Source organism: Dipodomys merriami, unplaced genomic scaffold (assembly GCF_024711535.1).
Source record: "Dipodomys merriami isolate MVZ:Mamm:240054 unplaced genomic scaffold, mDipMer1.0.p SCAF_10, whole genome shotgun sequence".
Lineage (NCBI taxonomy): Eukaryota > Metazoa > Chordata > Mammalia > Rodentia > Heteromyidae > Dipodomys > Dipodomys merriami.
Genome location: NW_027202271.1, coordinates 31,845,427 through 31,860,076, shown reverse-complemented (window position 1 = coordinate 31,860,076; position 14,650 = coordinate 31,845,427). Strand labels below are relative to the sequence as shown.

Below are 14,650 nucleotides of genomic sequence, written 5' to 3'. Positions count from 1 at the left end.
TTCACAGCCCAAGGTCACAAATTAAATACTTGAAGGACACATTTCTAATTAAGAAATCATTCGTGAAAAAGCTTAAGCTTTTGCGCCAGCTATAGTGGCTCGCATTCATCATCCAAACTACTCAAGAGGCAGGAAATCAGAACAATCACATTACAAGGCTACTCTAGGCAACAGTGTTAGTGATGCATCCAATTCAACAAACAATCTGCATGATGTTTTACAACTGTAATACCAGTTATGCAGAGTTGTAAGTAGGACTGTGGTGTGAAGTTAGCCATACAAAAAGCATAAGTCTGAAACCTAACTAAAGCAAAATGGGCTGTGTGGCTCAAATGGACGAACACCTGCCTAGAAAGAGAGAGAGAGAGAGACCCTGAGTATAAACCCCAATGCTGCCAAAGAGAGAGAGAGAGAGAGAGAGAGAGAGAGAGAGAGAGAGAGAGAGAGAGAGAGAGAGGGAGGGAGGGAGGGAGGGAGGGAGGGAGGGAGGGAGGGAGGGAGGGAAGGAAGGAAGGAAGGAAGGAAGGAAGGAAGGAAGGAAGGAAGGAAGGAAGGAAGGAAGGAAGGAAGGAAGGAAGGGAAGAAGAAAATGCTTTAAAATGGTTGCTACTTAGAGGTCAGGTGTGGTGGCTCATGCCAATAATTCCAATTACTGAGAATGTAGTAATCAAGGGGATCATCATTTGCAGCCATCCTAGGCAAAATTAGCAAGATCTCATCTCAAACAAGCAGCTGGGTGTGGTGGAATATACCTGTGATGCACAGTAGCTCCTAGGTAAGAGGGTCATAGTCCAAGGCTAGCCCAACTCAAAGTGCAATTCTATCCAAAAAATAACTAAAGAAAAAGAGGGATGGATGTGGCTCAAGTGGTAAAGTGCCTGCCTAGCAAATGTGAGGCCCTGAGTTCAAACCGAACACACACACACACACACACACACTCACACACACACACACACACACACACACACACACACACACTAGCTATACAACTTGATATAAGGTGTGTTAGTATCAGACCATAGCATATTACTGAGTTCTAATCTTTTAGACTAGTTCCTTCATATTAACCACTATTCCCTTCTCCATCATCTAGACCATACGTGGTTAATCGAACATGACACACTTTTCCACTAACCTCGAACTTGGCCTCAAAATTATTCTCAGCACAGGATTTCAGACAGCTGCTACCAATCAATACGGGTTGACATGTGTATTGAATCTTACTGGCTGTTCTTGACTCAAGCCAGGAAGCATAAATATTCACAACATTTCAAAATTAAGGAGTTTAAATATAACATTGAGGGCATACTTTTTTTTAAGTATAGCTTTGAAGTAGAGAAAAATAAGGTGTTGGAAAGACTGATTGTATACTTATCTCTTAGGGAGGGAGTTTGAGAGTTATCTTGGGAACAGTGCTGGGCTGCTATTCACCAGACTTGCTTAAGTCACATAACTGCCTAAGCTTCTGTTTTCCTTAGGAGAAAGAAAATAATAATGTTTTTCTTGGCTTACTTTACAAAACTCTCATGATGGCAATATGAGATAATATATGTGAAAGAGTTTTTAACTATAAATTCTCATGCAAATACAAGGTTAAAGGGGGAAGAAATATTCGAAACAAATTGTCCACTTCCTGTAAATTTCTCAAGTGAAAAAGGAAATTTAGCAAGGTTAAGTGGTTTGTCCAAAGATACAGAACTAGCACATAGCTGGTGACCTTTCAAATGCAGTAAAATTAATTCTTATCCATAATTTATAAATAATGGTTTAATTCAACTATTATGTAACAGACTCTTCAAATTTGCCAGAATCATAGCTTTTGAATTATTTTCTGATAGCACTACAGATTTTTGCTGAATGAAAATGTCAGAACCTTTAGGTTAAAATGCACTCATTTCTAATTTTGCCTTCCTATGCCTTTATCTCACATAATGCTACTGAACCTTATCTTTCAATTTATTAATTGAAACATCTACTAAGCTTGGCATTTATCTCTGGGGCTATTTAAAAGATATCCATGGAATTTTATGCATAAAATCATGTTCCCTTTTAACACTAACGTATCTGAGGACTGTAATTCCAGTTTCTTGACAGCTATTGTTTCCTATGTACAAGCTGAATTGGGTACTTGGTAGAAATTTTTTAAGGTATAAAAACATCTGTCCTTAAAAATCTTTGCAACCATATTTTTAAAACTTTTCACAGACATACATGCCAAGCAAAAGTTCTACAAGAGTTGAACAGAGAAGTTACAATGCGAATATTCTAAAGTAAAAATCAAAGGTGTTATTGAAATTAAGCAATTAACGGGTAAGAACTTACTAGATAGAGATCTAAATGCCTCTGTGCTAATAAGAAATTAATAATAAATACTTATGTAGAAGAAATGCTTTGTGTGGTCTCTTTCTCCTTCTCTTAGTAAATAAACATGTTTGGGAAGGTAGCAATTTAAATAGCTGATCCTCAGGGTTGAAAATAAAACTATCAAGATGCCTAGTACTTCTGCAATTATTATTCTCCATGAATTCATTTGCACAGTGTACATCTTGGCAGAGAGGGCTACCATATATTCTGATAATGTCTAAATGAGGAAATATCAATTTCACAGTCTAACACCTGAGAATGACTGTAGCTGAATTTCAATTCAGTATTTAAAAAAAAAAAAATCCAGAGTCCCCGGATAAATAAAAGCAGTCGGACTAGATTACATTTAAAGTCTTTGCCAAGCTTGTGATCATACAACCAGACAAAAATTAAAAATAAAATATCCCTCACACTTGATGAGGTGCTTTACAAATGTTATCTTACCCTGCTGTTAAGTACATTTATCCTGCAAATTACCCATCTTAATTATCTGTTTTCTTTTTCTTTTAGTTTTCAATACTCAGAAGTAACAATTAAATATATATGATTCCTTCCTACAAGGAATTTATTTCTCTAACAGAACAAATTTAATGTATGCCTTAACAATCATAATGCTAAAGCCATGATACAGAAGGGAAAGGTGTGAAGCACTGAATTCTGCTTAGGCAGAGTTTCTCAACCTCCTCACGACTGACATTTCAGGCTAGATAATCATTCACTGTGAACGCTGTTGTGTAGGATGGTCAGCAATATCCCTGACCTGTACGTCTGCAGGTGGGATTACCCTCGATGAGAAACATCTGGCAAAGTACTCCAAGAAGGCCGTACGGGCCTGGAAGCATAAGAATTGGTCTGGAAACCTGGATGGAAGTGGAAAGGTCAGAAATGGGTGGAGAAATGAGTGGGTTGGTGAGAAGAAGCATAGAAATAAAGATTTAAGAGAGTTTTGGCACACCTAGGAAGTCAGTGCCCAGCCCTCTGTTTTGCAGAGTCTAATTCTATCAGATCTCTGTAATCATCTAACCCTGGCTCACCCTGAGACTCTCTTTGCAACAGAGAGAGCCAGTGTTAGATCAATGCCCTCAACAGACCACAATGCCTATATGATTTTAACAATGTAATTATACCTCATGGCCATACAGTTTTTGTTTCCCTTTAATTGATGGAAGTGAGACCTCTTCTTCCTGTCATTAGAATCTTCAGAGTTCTTTAGAAAGGGAGATTTAGAAAAGCAAATAATGAATTGTATGTAATACATATTATTTGCATGTTATTAGTATTTATATATATACATAGGTATATATCTGTGTATTAAATACAGCAAAAAGTAAAACAAAACAAAAGGTAATGGGGCAAGTATTTTGGTATCTGTCTCCTGCTTTCTCAAATAAGATCATTGTTATCTTTTAACAAATACCTTATTACCATAAAAAATTCTACTTCCAAAAATGACATTCTGGAAGTGTCAACTCCAAGAATGTCACTTTAGCATAACTAAAAAAAAGTGACTAACACACATGTATTGTAATTTTCTCCTATCTAAAATAAATTACTTGATTGTCTTAACAATTTGTCTATTTGACATTTTGGATGAGCTGAGAAGTAGGCCTTAAAGCTCTGTGCTGCCTCTGAAGGATAGCAGAGAATTGATTTCTTCTTAATTCTGCGGAAGTTCAGTAGGCAAGTTCCTTTGTGTCAAGTCATTATGATAACATTCAGCAGAAGTCATGTATTAACGTTGGCTGATCCTGCCAACAAATTGTAGTATGGGATACAATACAATTTCTGTTCCACTATTTTCCATTTGCCTTTTCAAAAGGGTAAAATATACAGACAAAATTGGTAGGGGAAAACCAAAGGAGGAGGAAATAATGCTTGATAAGAAATGTACTCATTACCTTGTACTCATTACCTTGCTCATGTGATTGTAACCCTCTGTACAGTATTTTAACAATAAAAACTTATTTCAAAAAATAAGCATTTGCATAACACTGCTAGCACTCAGATTGATACATGACTTTTCACTATGAGTTTCACCAAAACCAAGATAACCTCACAAATGGCCTGGATTAGTTGAAAGCTCTTCATTTTGGCCTCATCTACAACTGTCACATGTCTAACACAATGAAAAAAAAAAGATCCATGGTAATTGTCATTTGGCCTAGGATTACAGTAGTTTAAGATTGTTAATTTAAAAAAAAAGACTTCTAAGACCTAAGGCCAGGTCCAATGGACCATCTGGTTACTTTTCAACTGAATGGAAGAAACGGATTTGTAGAAAGTCAGAGAAGTTGCATATGTCCCATTAAAATGAACTAAGTTACAAGGTCATGGAAGCTACGCATGTCTCATTTAAAGTTAAAGTTGTTGATCAAAATGCAAATTGTTGCTCCATGACAAAACATTTGAAGCCAAAATGGGTTGTTTTTGAGACTGTGTGTTTTTATGTACTTCAATGAGTCATTAAACCTCTGCCATTGCAAAAGAGAAGTACTCCTGCTGAATATTCAATGCTACAGCAAATGTGTAGTCTATTTTTTAAATAACCATTCTAGTAAACTAAAAAGCATAATGCAATAATGCCAGCAATATGTATGTAGGAAGTGGTGCATATGTGAATAATCGTGTTATAAAAACACAGCATAATATTCATAATTGTTTTCCCATTTAGGTAGTACTAACTATCCTTATCAAAAATGGGTACTGAATACCAGATCACCACTGAAAATAAAGAAGATTATAATGCACTAAAACTACTTTATCAGGTCATCCTATGAGGTTCTCATGAGAATAAATAAACTTAGCATCTGATATTCATTTATTTTAGAAAGGAAAAAAAGTAAAGCATGATGTGAATCTTCTAAAACACTGCTGTTATGAAAACTTATGGAAAGTCTTGGGAGTAATAGCTGATGACTGATACCCATTCCCTTGACACATGGGGCTTTTCTGCTCCCTACACCAACACCATCCTTGACCTTCACCATCTGGTTCTTGCTATTATTCTTTCTACTGATTGTCAGCAGTGCCATCACCAGAGAGCTGGAAATCTCTTTTACTTCCCTTCATTTTTCTGATCCCTCAAGGCTCTCCATCTCACAAGGTTTGGTTCAAGCTTGGGGTTTCTGTAGCTGTAAAATACCGATCTTTTTCCCTCTCTTTCTTCATGACAGGCTCTGCTTCTTCCTCTCCTTGCCTCCCTGAACTCTGTGTAGAAGGAGCAAAACTCTTGCTTAGGAATCAAAGGAATGAACACAAGGAGACAATGGCCCCACTGTCTGGCCAGCGAGGGAAAACTCCAGACCAGGAGCACTGGCCTCCCATTACATTACATCTCAGAGAGAAGATGTCCAGCCAGGTAAATCAGATTGTGTCTAACTCACAGAAGCGCTTACCAAGTGTCAGACACTGTTCTCAGTGCTTTGATACACATGCACTCTTTACAGCAAGCCTATAAAAGAGAAACACGTGGTCCCATTTTTCAGATGAGGACCCCAGATACATAAACTTGACCAAGGTCATAAAGCTAATCAGTGACAGCGAAATATAAAGCCATGCAGTCTGGTTGCAGAAAGCCTACTAGTGGGAAGAAAATGAACTCTCTCTCTCTCTCTCTCTCTCTCTCTCTCTCTCTCTCTCTCTCTCTCTCTCTCTCTCTCTCTCTCTCTCTCTCTCTCTCTCTCTCTCTCACACACACACACACACACACACACACATACATATACATAAAAATTCATATTCACAACTCTCATACACACACATGCACATACTTTTCCACAGCAATAAAAGCTTGAATATTATTCTCAAAAGAATAATATTGGAAAGGTCAGATAAAATGATATTAAGCCAAATAAACCCCAAGATAGGGACACAAGTGGTTTTTTTCTTCCTTGCTATTGTTTCTAATGTATTTATAAGGTACCATGTGATTTTTTTGTGGCTTTGTATGTCCCTCTCCAACAGTATAACCCCTGTTTTCACTGTATTTGATATTGGTATAATTTGGGGAAGGGAAGGGAAAAAATCATTTCAATAGGGATACAGATTGATCCATTGCAACAATGAGATGTACAAGACACTATGTCAAAAACAAATTTAGGCCGGGGCAGGGTAGAGGGAGGGTGGGGGAGTAGCTGAGGAGATGGGAGGGAAGGGATGGTAGGGGAAAAACAAAAGAGGAGGCAACAATGCTGGATAAGAAATGTGCTCATTACCTTGCTCATATAACTGTAACCCCTTTGTACAGTATTTTCACAATAAAAAAACAATTATAAAAAAAATAATATCAGCTGGGCACAGTGGCACATGTCTGTCATCCTAGCTACTTGGGAGGCAGAGATCAAGAAGATTGAGATTCAAGAGCAGCTGATGCAAAGAGTTAGTGAGAATCTCTCAATCAACAAGCTGGGCGTGGTGATACATGCCTCTGACCTTAGCTGTGGAGAAAGGGCAAGCCATAGGGTTGAGAACCTTTGTCTCAATGAGTCCCAGACAGAAATATAAGACCCGACCTAAAAAATAATTTTATAAAGCCAAAAGGATTGAGGCATGGCTCAAGTCATAGAGCATCTGCCTGTGCCATGTGAGGTCCTTCTTTAAAACCTCAGTATCACCAAAGTACATGAGAAAACAATAACAATATAAATAAAAGTACTTTTTAAACTTCTTTCCCTTACCTAAATTCTGATGGTCAGTTATGAGGAACAATCTGAATAGCTGCATTAAGAACTTCATCCTGAAAGGTATGGGGGGTGGGGGAAGAGAAGGGAAATGGGAGGAGCATCTGATCATATCATCCCCACACAACAGGAGTCAAGACATTCCAAACAATCACATTGGTGTGTGTGTGTGTGTGTGTGTGTGTGTGATGTATGACTGCACTGAGACTTGAACTCAGGGTCTGGATGCTGACCTTTTGCTTTCTCCACTAAAAGGTGGCATTGTACTACTTGAGCCACAGCTCCACTTCTGACATTTGGTGGTTAAAATGGGATAAGAGTCTCCCAAATTTTCCTGCCTGGGCTGGCTTAAAACCTTGATCCACAGATCTCAACCTCTCAAGTAACTAGGTTTACAAGCATGAGCCACGGGCACCCTGCTTCATTCATATAATCTTCTTTTACTCCTCCATCATTCAGTTGTTCTTGTTTATGAATCATCTCACATTGTCCAGGAAAGTGAGAAGAACAAGGAATGTTTTTCTCTTTTGAATTTTCCCAAGTTCTGGCAAAATTCTAACCATGAGAGAAGGCCTTTTTTCTCTAGTGGTAGAAAGAGGCTGGCACAGCTCTGAAAACTCTGAAAGAACCAATCTTCTGCTGAAAACCTGGGGAGGATGTAGAGAATATGCAATAGAGTAAGGGAATAATGGTGAGGATGGAAATGACAGTGGTGGTAACAACAGTTATCATGGCTCACGATGAAGGAATAATGCTTTGTCTTCATGTTTGAAAAGTAAACTAGTTTTCACCATTTTTGTATCTCTCTTTTTGTTGTTTGTTTTTGTTTTAAAATATTTGGATTTAAATTTAGGGCCCCACACTGGATCATATTTCATTACCTGAGCCACACCTTCGGCCCTTTCTTGCTTTAGTTATTTTTTTTCCTGATCAAGTCTCATTTGTTTTTGCTCAGGGCCTGTCCCAGATCCTAGTCTCCTACCTATGCCTCTCACATAGCTGAGACCACTGAACACCATGAGGCCCAGTTTGTTGCTTAAGACAGGGTCTGGATAACATTTTTCCCAGGCTGGCCTCAATCCTCCCAACTGGGACTCTTGGGTAGCTGTTTTAGAAGCATGACCCACCACACCTGGCTCTATATTATTCTTTGCTTGAATAGGAGCATAGTTCTCTCAAAGTCTTAGCCAAATGTCTTCATCTTTAAGCAAAAGTACATTGCCCTGTAGCCTTGTCTCAAGCCTATACACACACACACCAGCAAAGTAAGTTTAAAGAAAACAAATACACAGTGCAAAGCAAATATTGGGAGAGGAAGCAAGGAGGCGATCATTGTTTGAGAGAGATCTAGAACAGAAAGACCCTGTTGAAGCTGCACTGACTAAATACAAACACATCAAACTCTTTTAACTTCTTTAATTCTTTCAGAGAGGCTGTATATTTTATTACTATCTCATGTGATCAAATCAGATAGAGCATAGAAAAACATGACAAGATAAATACCAATTGTTTTCTAACTATATATGATATATGTGTGTATATATACACATATGTATACATACATATTAGATTTAGTTCACATTTTGAATTAGATTTGGTGACATTTTGACTTGAAACCAAAATTCAGCACTAGATTTGGTTCAGCCATATGGTTATGTGTACCTACCAAAAAACAGTGGGCTAATTCCATCAAGGAGTCATATAAAAAATCTTTCACAGAAACAAATGGTTCTCAAGATTTTTTCAGTTCACAGTGTTCTACAGAGGGCAAAAAGCCATGCACACCCCCACTTGCTCATAGAAAAGTCACCAAAAGGAACAGGAAAAAGAGGCAGCTTTCAACATAGACTCAATGTGGTGCTTTCTTTGCTTTTAGTAACTATCACAATTATTAAGTCATTCCAGAAATCATATATACATATATATGTATGTATATGTATATATATATGTATATATATATATATATATATATATATATATATCACAAACTAGGTACTCCAGTACCCCCAAAACAGTATATGTGTACCTAGAGATAAATATTCTGCAGGCTCACCCAAGATTTTGGCCAAAAATAGAGTCCCAATTTTCTTTGAGAACTGCAATAATTATTTTCTCATCTTACTCTGAGATCACGGTTTCTTTCTAAACACCCTTTATAGGAAAAAAAATTCTATTTTTATTCTGTCTTCTGTCACTTTGGCATGTTATAGACCCAATCAAAGTTTGTCAAAGAAAAAGCAGTCTCTTTTGAAAATGAATAAAATGTTCATTTACTTTGGGTAAATTTCCTCTTTCAATCTGACCATCTGGATCTAAATTAAGGTACCCTACTTTGAACATGGGTGTGCACACCATCTGGCTACCCCAAAGCAGCGATTACTTCAGGTAAATGAACACTTTGCCTAATCCTAAGCAAGTTTATTCTCCTCTAAGAGACTGTGGTATAAATACATACACCTTTTATCTGCCTGCCTACACACCTCGTTGAGAAAAAAAGTAAATGTGTGCTCCATTTACTGGAGATAATTTACTGCTTGTGTATAAACATCTCAACGTTTTGAGAATTTACTTTATTCCAGTATTCAACAAGTGATGAGTTTTCTCTTTAGCCAAATGAGTATCAGTGAGTGGAGGATGTTGAGAGAGTACCTGATGTTGGGGAATCCAGGTATTGGTGGACAAAGCTTCTGTTCTAACCTTTGTTCAATACAGTATAGAAACCAGCGCCTGGGAAGTTTTCCCTGTATGACAGAATCAAGCATCCTCCAACACCCAATGGAAGAAGAAATTTTTCCAGTGTTCAAAGATACAGAGCAAACAGCAGAATCTCATTGAAATGCCTTTTCTCTGATATAGGAGCCCTAAGACAGAATTCCTAAGACAGAATTAGGTTGACAGGGTGTTAGTGAGTTATGGTTTCCACAAAGTTTAAATAAAGTGGGTTAAGTTGTAGTATTGCTCATCTAAATATTTCCAGTTGATGATGGTTTAAATATGTGTTTTCATGATCGAAATTAAGCTATAATTAAATTGGCAAAAAAACCCTGATGACAACCAAAGATCAAGATACTTAATCATTAATTAAATGTAAATTCACTTTCTGTCTGTGTTGTTTTGGAAAGTGAGTTTTGAAATGCCACTTTCCATTGCATTTGGAGGACAAAAACATCACCAATAAAAGTTCCAGCCCTGGCAGAGTTCCTAGCATCAGTCTGTTCTAAAAATGCTCCATGTAGTCTTGGAGACAAAAACACCAACAGTGAAAGTTTAATATATAGAATGTTGACATAATTACGAAATGTTTTATTAGGTTTCTTTTGCCTTATTGACTCCAGTAGGAACAGCCAAGAAATGATCCGATTCACTCTGACATGGAAGAGAAGAGAGAGAAAGAGGAACAAGGACTTACTGGAGGATGCTAGTTAGAAATTAGAAGTATTATAGGGTCACTAGGACACTGGGATGCAGAGTTAGACACCCATGTACTAGCTTAAACTTCCAGCCAAATTGTTTACATCCTTGGGGAAAACAGAAGAAGAGAGTTTAAATACAAATATGCACTCGGGGTACAAATAATCAGTTATAGGTCAAGCAGGAACATCTGGTCTTTTTGAAGAGTCCTCTTAATTTGAAAGCACTGACCAAAACAAGCTCAGTTCTGCCAAATTCATTTTGGCATGACTTGAAAAACAGGATTTCAGGGAGTATGTGTTTCACCACAGCAAGATTTACCGGTAATGATGTGTAACTTCCACTATTGATGTTTCGACAGGACAAGCTTGTTTTTACACATCACATGCAAATTTTCCTCCTATGCTTTCCCTGCACAACTGATCTGATTGTGGGTTTAAAGAATGCTTTCAATCTGTAGTCTTTAGAACATGTTAGAAGGCTAAATTATCCATGTATGACCTTAGATGTTAGACAGTTAGATAATTGATAAATTCACTTGCAGGTTGTTTCCCCAGCCTCTTACACAATAACTTCTTTAGAGAGTTTTCAAACACATGAGCCCTGGGTTAGGGCTCTCCAATGACAAGCCTGCTGACCTCAGATAACTGGTGCTCCTTTGAGCCCTACTTTTCTGCTGTGGGGACAATCACCGGAGGAAACTTGAGGCTCTGCCTGATTACTTGCTAATCACCATCATTTCCGTCGTTGTCAATCTCATTTTTAAGTTCATTTTGGTTGTCCACCTGTCCTATAAGCCAGTTAATTCAGCAAAGATTATTTCAGATGCATTGGATTAGAGCCAAGAGCAAGAATCACTTTCATTCATTCAACAGTATGTTTGAAAGCTACAGGAAGCTCATGAGAGTTTAGCATTCATAGTGAACACTACATGCCAGGCACAGGTTAAGTGTTTCTCAAACACTGATTCATAAATGTATGCATCTATCCTGTAAGAAGAGTATGATTATTGTTATCCCCAAGTGAGAATAAAAGGTATGGGCTCTCAGCCAGGTGCTGATGGCTCATGGCTATAATCCTAGCTACTTAGGAGGCTGAAATCTGAGGATCCCAGTTCCAAAGCCAGCCTTGGGAAGGAAAATCTGTCAGATTGTTATCTCCAATTAACCACCAAAAAGCTGGAAGTGGAGATTGTGGCTCAAGTAGTAAAGCACCAGCTTAGAGCTAAGGTATAGTGCCCAGGCCCTGAGTTGTATGCCATTACCAAGTAGACACACACACACACACACACACACACACACACACACACACACAGGAGCTCTAGAGACAAACTACCTGGTCTAAATCCTTGCTCTATCAGCTCACTCAATAGTCTGGGTCAGCTTGTCTGATGCATCTCTGTCCTTACTACCCCATCTGTAACATAGGGAGTGCTAATAATTGCGTTGGCCCCATGAGGAACTTGCCTTGAACACTAGAGGTAATCTGGCATAGTCAGGAACTGACAGTTCAGATTAGTCTTTCCTCAAAACTTGACCACAGCTAGAAGGCCGGCAAAGACTCCAACACAAGTTGAAAAAAAAAATAGATTACCCAACTGTAAACCTCAGCCTATGTACTCCCTACCTAACAAGACTTCGGAGACTGTCAGTGAGCTTCCTTTCCCATCATTTCCAGAGGCGCAACTCCAGATCAAACAACTGGAGTCACCCAACCTTAGTAGAGGGCTAGAATCACTTCTCCCTGACTCTGGCTGTGGCAGCTGCCCTTGAACCTGGCCCTGGGAATTGCTTGTTTGCTGCCCTGAACCTCAACTTGTGATTTTGGAAAACTTTATATAGCCAAAGCCCATCCTCTGCTCGGTACCTGCCTTTGGTTGGGGTTACAACTACTTACTAAACTAATAGTCAGGCGAGGTGGGCATGTTTCGAAAAGGCTGTCTAAAACTGAGTTGCTCTGCTACCCTATAGTCTTTGGTGCCCAACTATTTCCCCTGGTCAGTAACCTGGCAGGCTTTTCATGTGAACCTAGCCCAACTCTGCTAATAGACTCTCCTTTAGAAACCAGCACGCCCTGCTGGCGACATAACTTTGGCCTGGAGAGGAAAGTCCCAACTAGAGGAAGGGACAACATTCTTTGGTTAGTGGAAAGACCATGGAATCAGCAAGCAGTAACAGACCAGGCATCTGGGGGAGAATCCTCCGAAGGTTCTGGGTGAGGGTCCCACCTCTCCTTTCCCTCACACCTCCACCTCCCGGGATTTCCTGGATCTTGGAAGCCAGCCTGGTTCCCCGAGGTCTCCCGCCGCTCAGCGGGGTGGGGCGGCGCAGGGCACCGCCTCCCTCCGTACCTTCTCTCCCCGTGGAGCACGTAGGAGCTGCGGAAGAAGCCCAAAAGCTCGTTCTCGATCAGCGCGTTGTAGATAATCTTCAGGTTGTAATTCCTCTGCGCGTCCAGGGTCCTGTTCAGTACTACTACTAAGACCTGGGTTTTAGGGTAGAGGAAAAAACCGGCCACGGGCACCGCCCCGGATGCCCGGTCCTCGGCCACTTGCACCTTCTCCACCGCCACCCGGGAGGCGTGCAGCACCACGTAACGGGTGGCGTTCCGGCACGCGATCTCCACGTTGACCTCCCCGGAGAAGGTGAAGTTCTCCATGAAGGCGGTGAGCATCAAATTGTAATGCAAAGGTTTGAAATGACCGGATAAGCGCAGCTGGGTCCATGGCTGCCACTGCTCTTGATCGTCTTCCGACGGCGGCGGCCGCGGCGGCGGCGGCTGGGGAGATGGGGGGCCGGGGATGGCTACCCCGCTTGTCTCGGGCTGCATGGAGTCCCCGCCGCCGCCGCCGGTGTGATGGTGATGGTGGTGGTGGTGGTGGTGGTGGCGGCGACGGGGTGATCCCGGGAGACTACCATTGCTCCCGCGCTCCGGAAAGCCCGCGGGGCCCCCGTCGGTGCCTGGCACCGCATTTGCCCCACACTCGTCGAAGCGCAGGCTAAGCAGCACGGCCAGCATGGTAACGGCCAGCAGTGCCACGATGGACACGGCGAAAGCCAGCACGAGCCGCTTGTGCACCGCGATGTGGCGCTCGGTGGTGCGGGGTCTCACTCCCACCGAGTCTGCCCAGGGGTCTGAGAGCCCCCTGCCGCTGGCCCGGAGCGCGGCGGCGGTGGCGGCCGCATCCTCGGCCATGGTGCGGGCGGCAAACGGTGAGCTTCTCTTCTCGGCCCCCTCCTCCTCCTTCTCTCCCTTCTCCTTCTTCTTCCTCCTCTTCTTTTTCTTCTTCTTCTTTTTCTTCTCCTCCTCTTGCTCCCCACGCTCGCCGTCCAGGGCCATCACACCGCCTCCTTCTCTTCCCCCGCCCCCTCGGCCACCCCCCGCGGGCGGGCCACCCGGGCCAGCGCCGCCGCCGCTGTCATCAGAGAGCGCACGCGGCCCGAGGGCGCCACGCCGCCTTGGGGACCCTGGGGGTGCCGGCTGGGGGGTGGGGGGGTGCTTCTTTTAGGATCGGCTCAGGCCGCGGGTCCCCATCAGCCCCGCCTCTCCCAGGACAGCAGCCGTGGCTGAGACGCGGCGAGGGGGGGGGGGGTGGCACACCGCTTCTGGGACGCGCCCAACTTGGAAAAGCGTCTGGATCGCCCGGTGTGTGCGCTCCGCGCTACTTGTGGGGCGAGCACCCCGCGCCCCGAGCGCCTGCTGCTCACCCTGCACCCCACCCCACTCCCCGTGCGCCCGCGGCCCCGGGGCTCTCCAAACCCGCACGGCGCGCTCTCTCGCCTGCCTTTCCTCCGGAGCTGTCCAACCCGCTCAAGGCGGGGAGGACCGGGAGCGCTGGGGGGGAGGGGGAAGGAGAGGAGAGAAGCGACCGTGCGGGGAGGGAAGTTAGGGTTTCCGCTGGCACCCCCACCTCCCCCCACACACACACGCACACACTCCAGACCCGGGCGCCCGGTCCTCTGGGTGGAAGGTGCTCGCCCGCCCTGGGAAGTGGCAGTGGCCGCCGCCGCCGCCGCAGCAGCAGCAGCAGCAGCAGCTTGGGAAGCGCCCAAGCCGCCTTACACCCCGCCACCGGAGAGCAAAGGATGGAGGAGTGATGGAGGGTGACTGGGGTGAAGCAGCCGGAGGAAGTCGGAGGGCGATGGAGCTACGGCCGGCCGGGGATCTGTCCTGGAGAAGAAGCCTTCTCCTGCGCC

The 14,650-nt window shown here is 42.6% G+C and overlaps 1 protein-coding gene across 1 annotated transcript in view; it reads right to left on the bottom strand.

Moving 5' to 3' along the window:
• The window catches only part of Trhde (thyrotropin releasing hormone degrading enzyme), a 378,190-nt gene extending 364,397 nt beyond the window's left edge, over positions 1-13,793 (bottom strand). Inside the window, exon 1 of the mRNA XM_069988744.1 lies at positions 12,805-13,793. Coding sequence (XP_069844845.1) covers positions 12,805-13,793 — 989 coding nt within the window. The remainder of the gene's footprint in view (positions 1-12,804) is intronic.
• Positions 13,794-14,650: the final 857 nt, after the last annotated feature.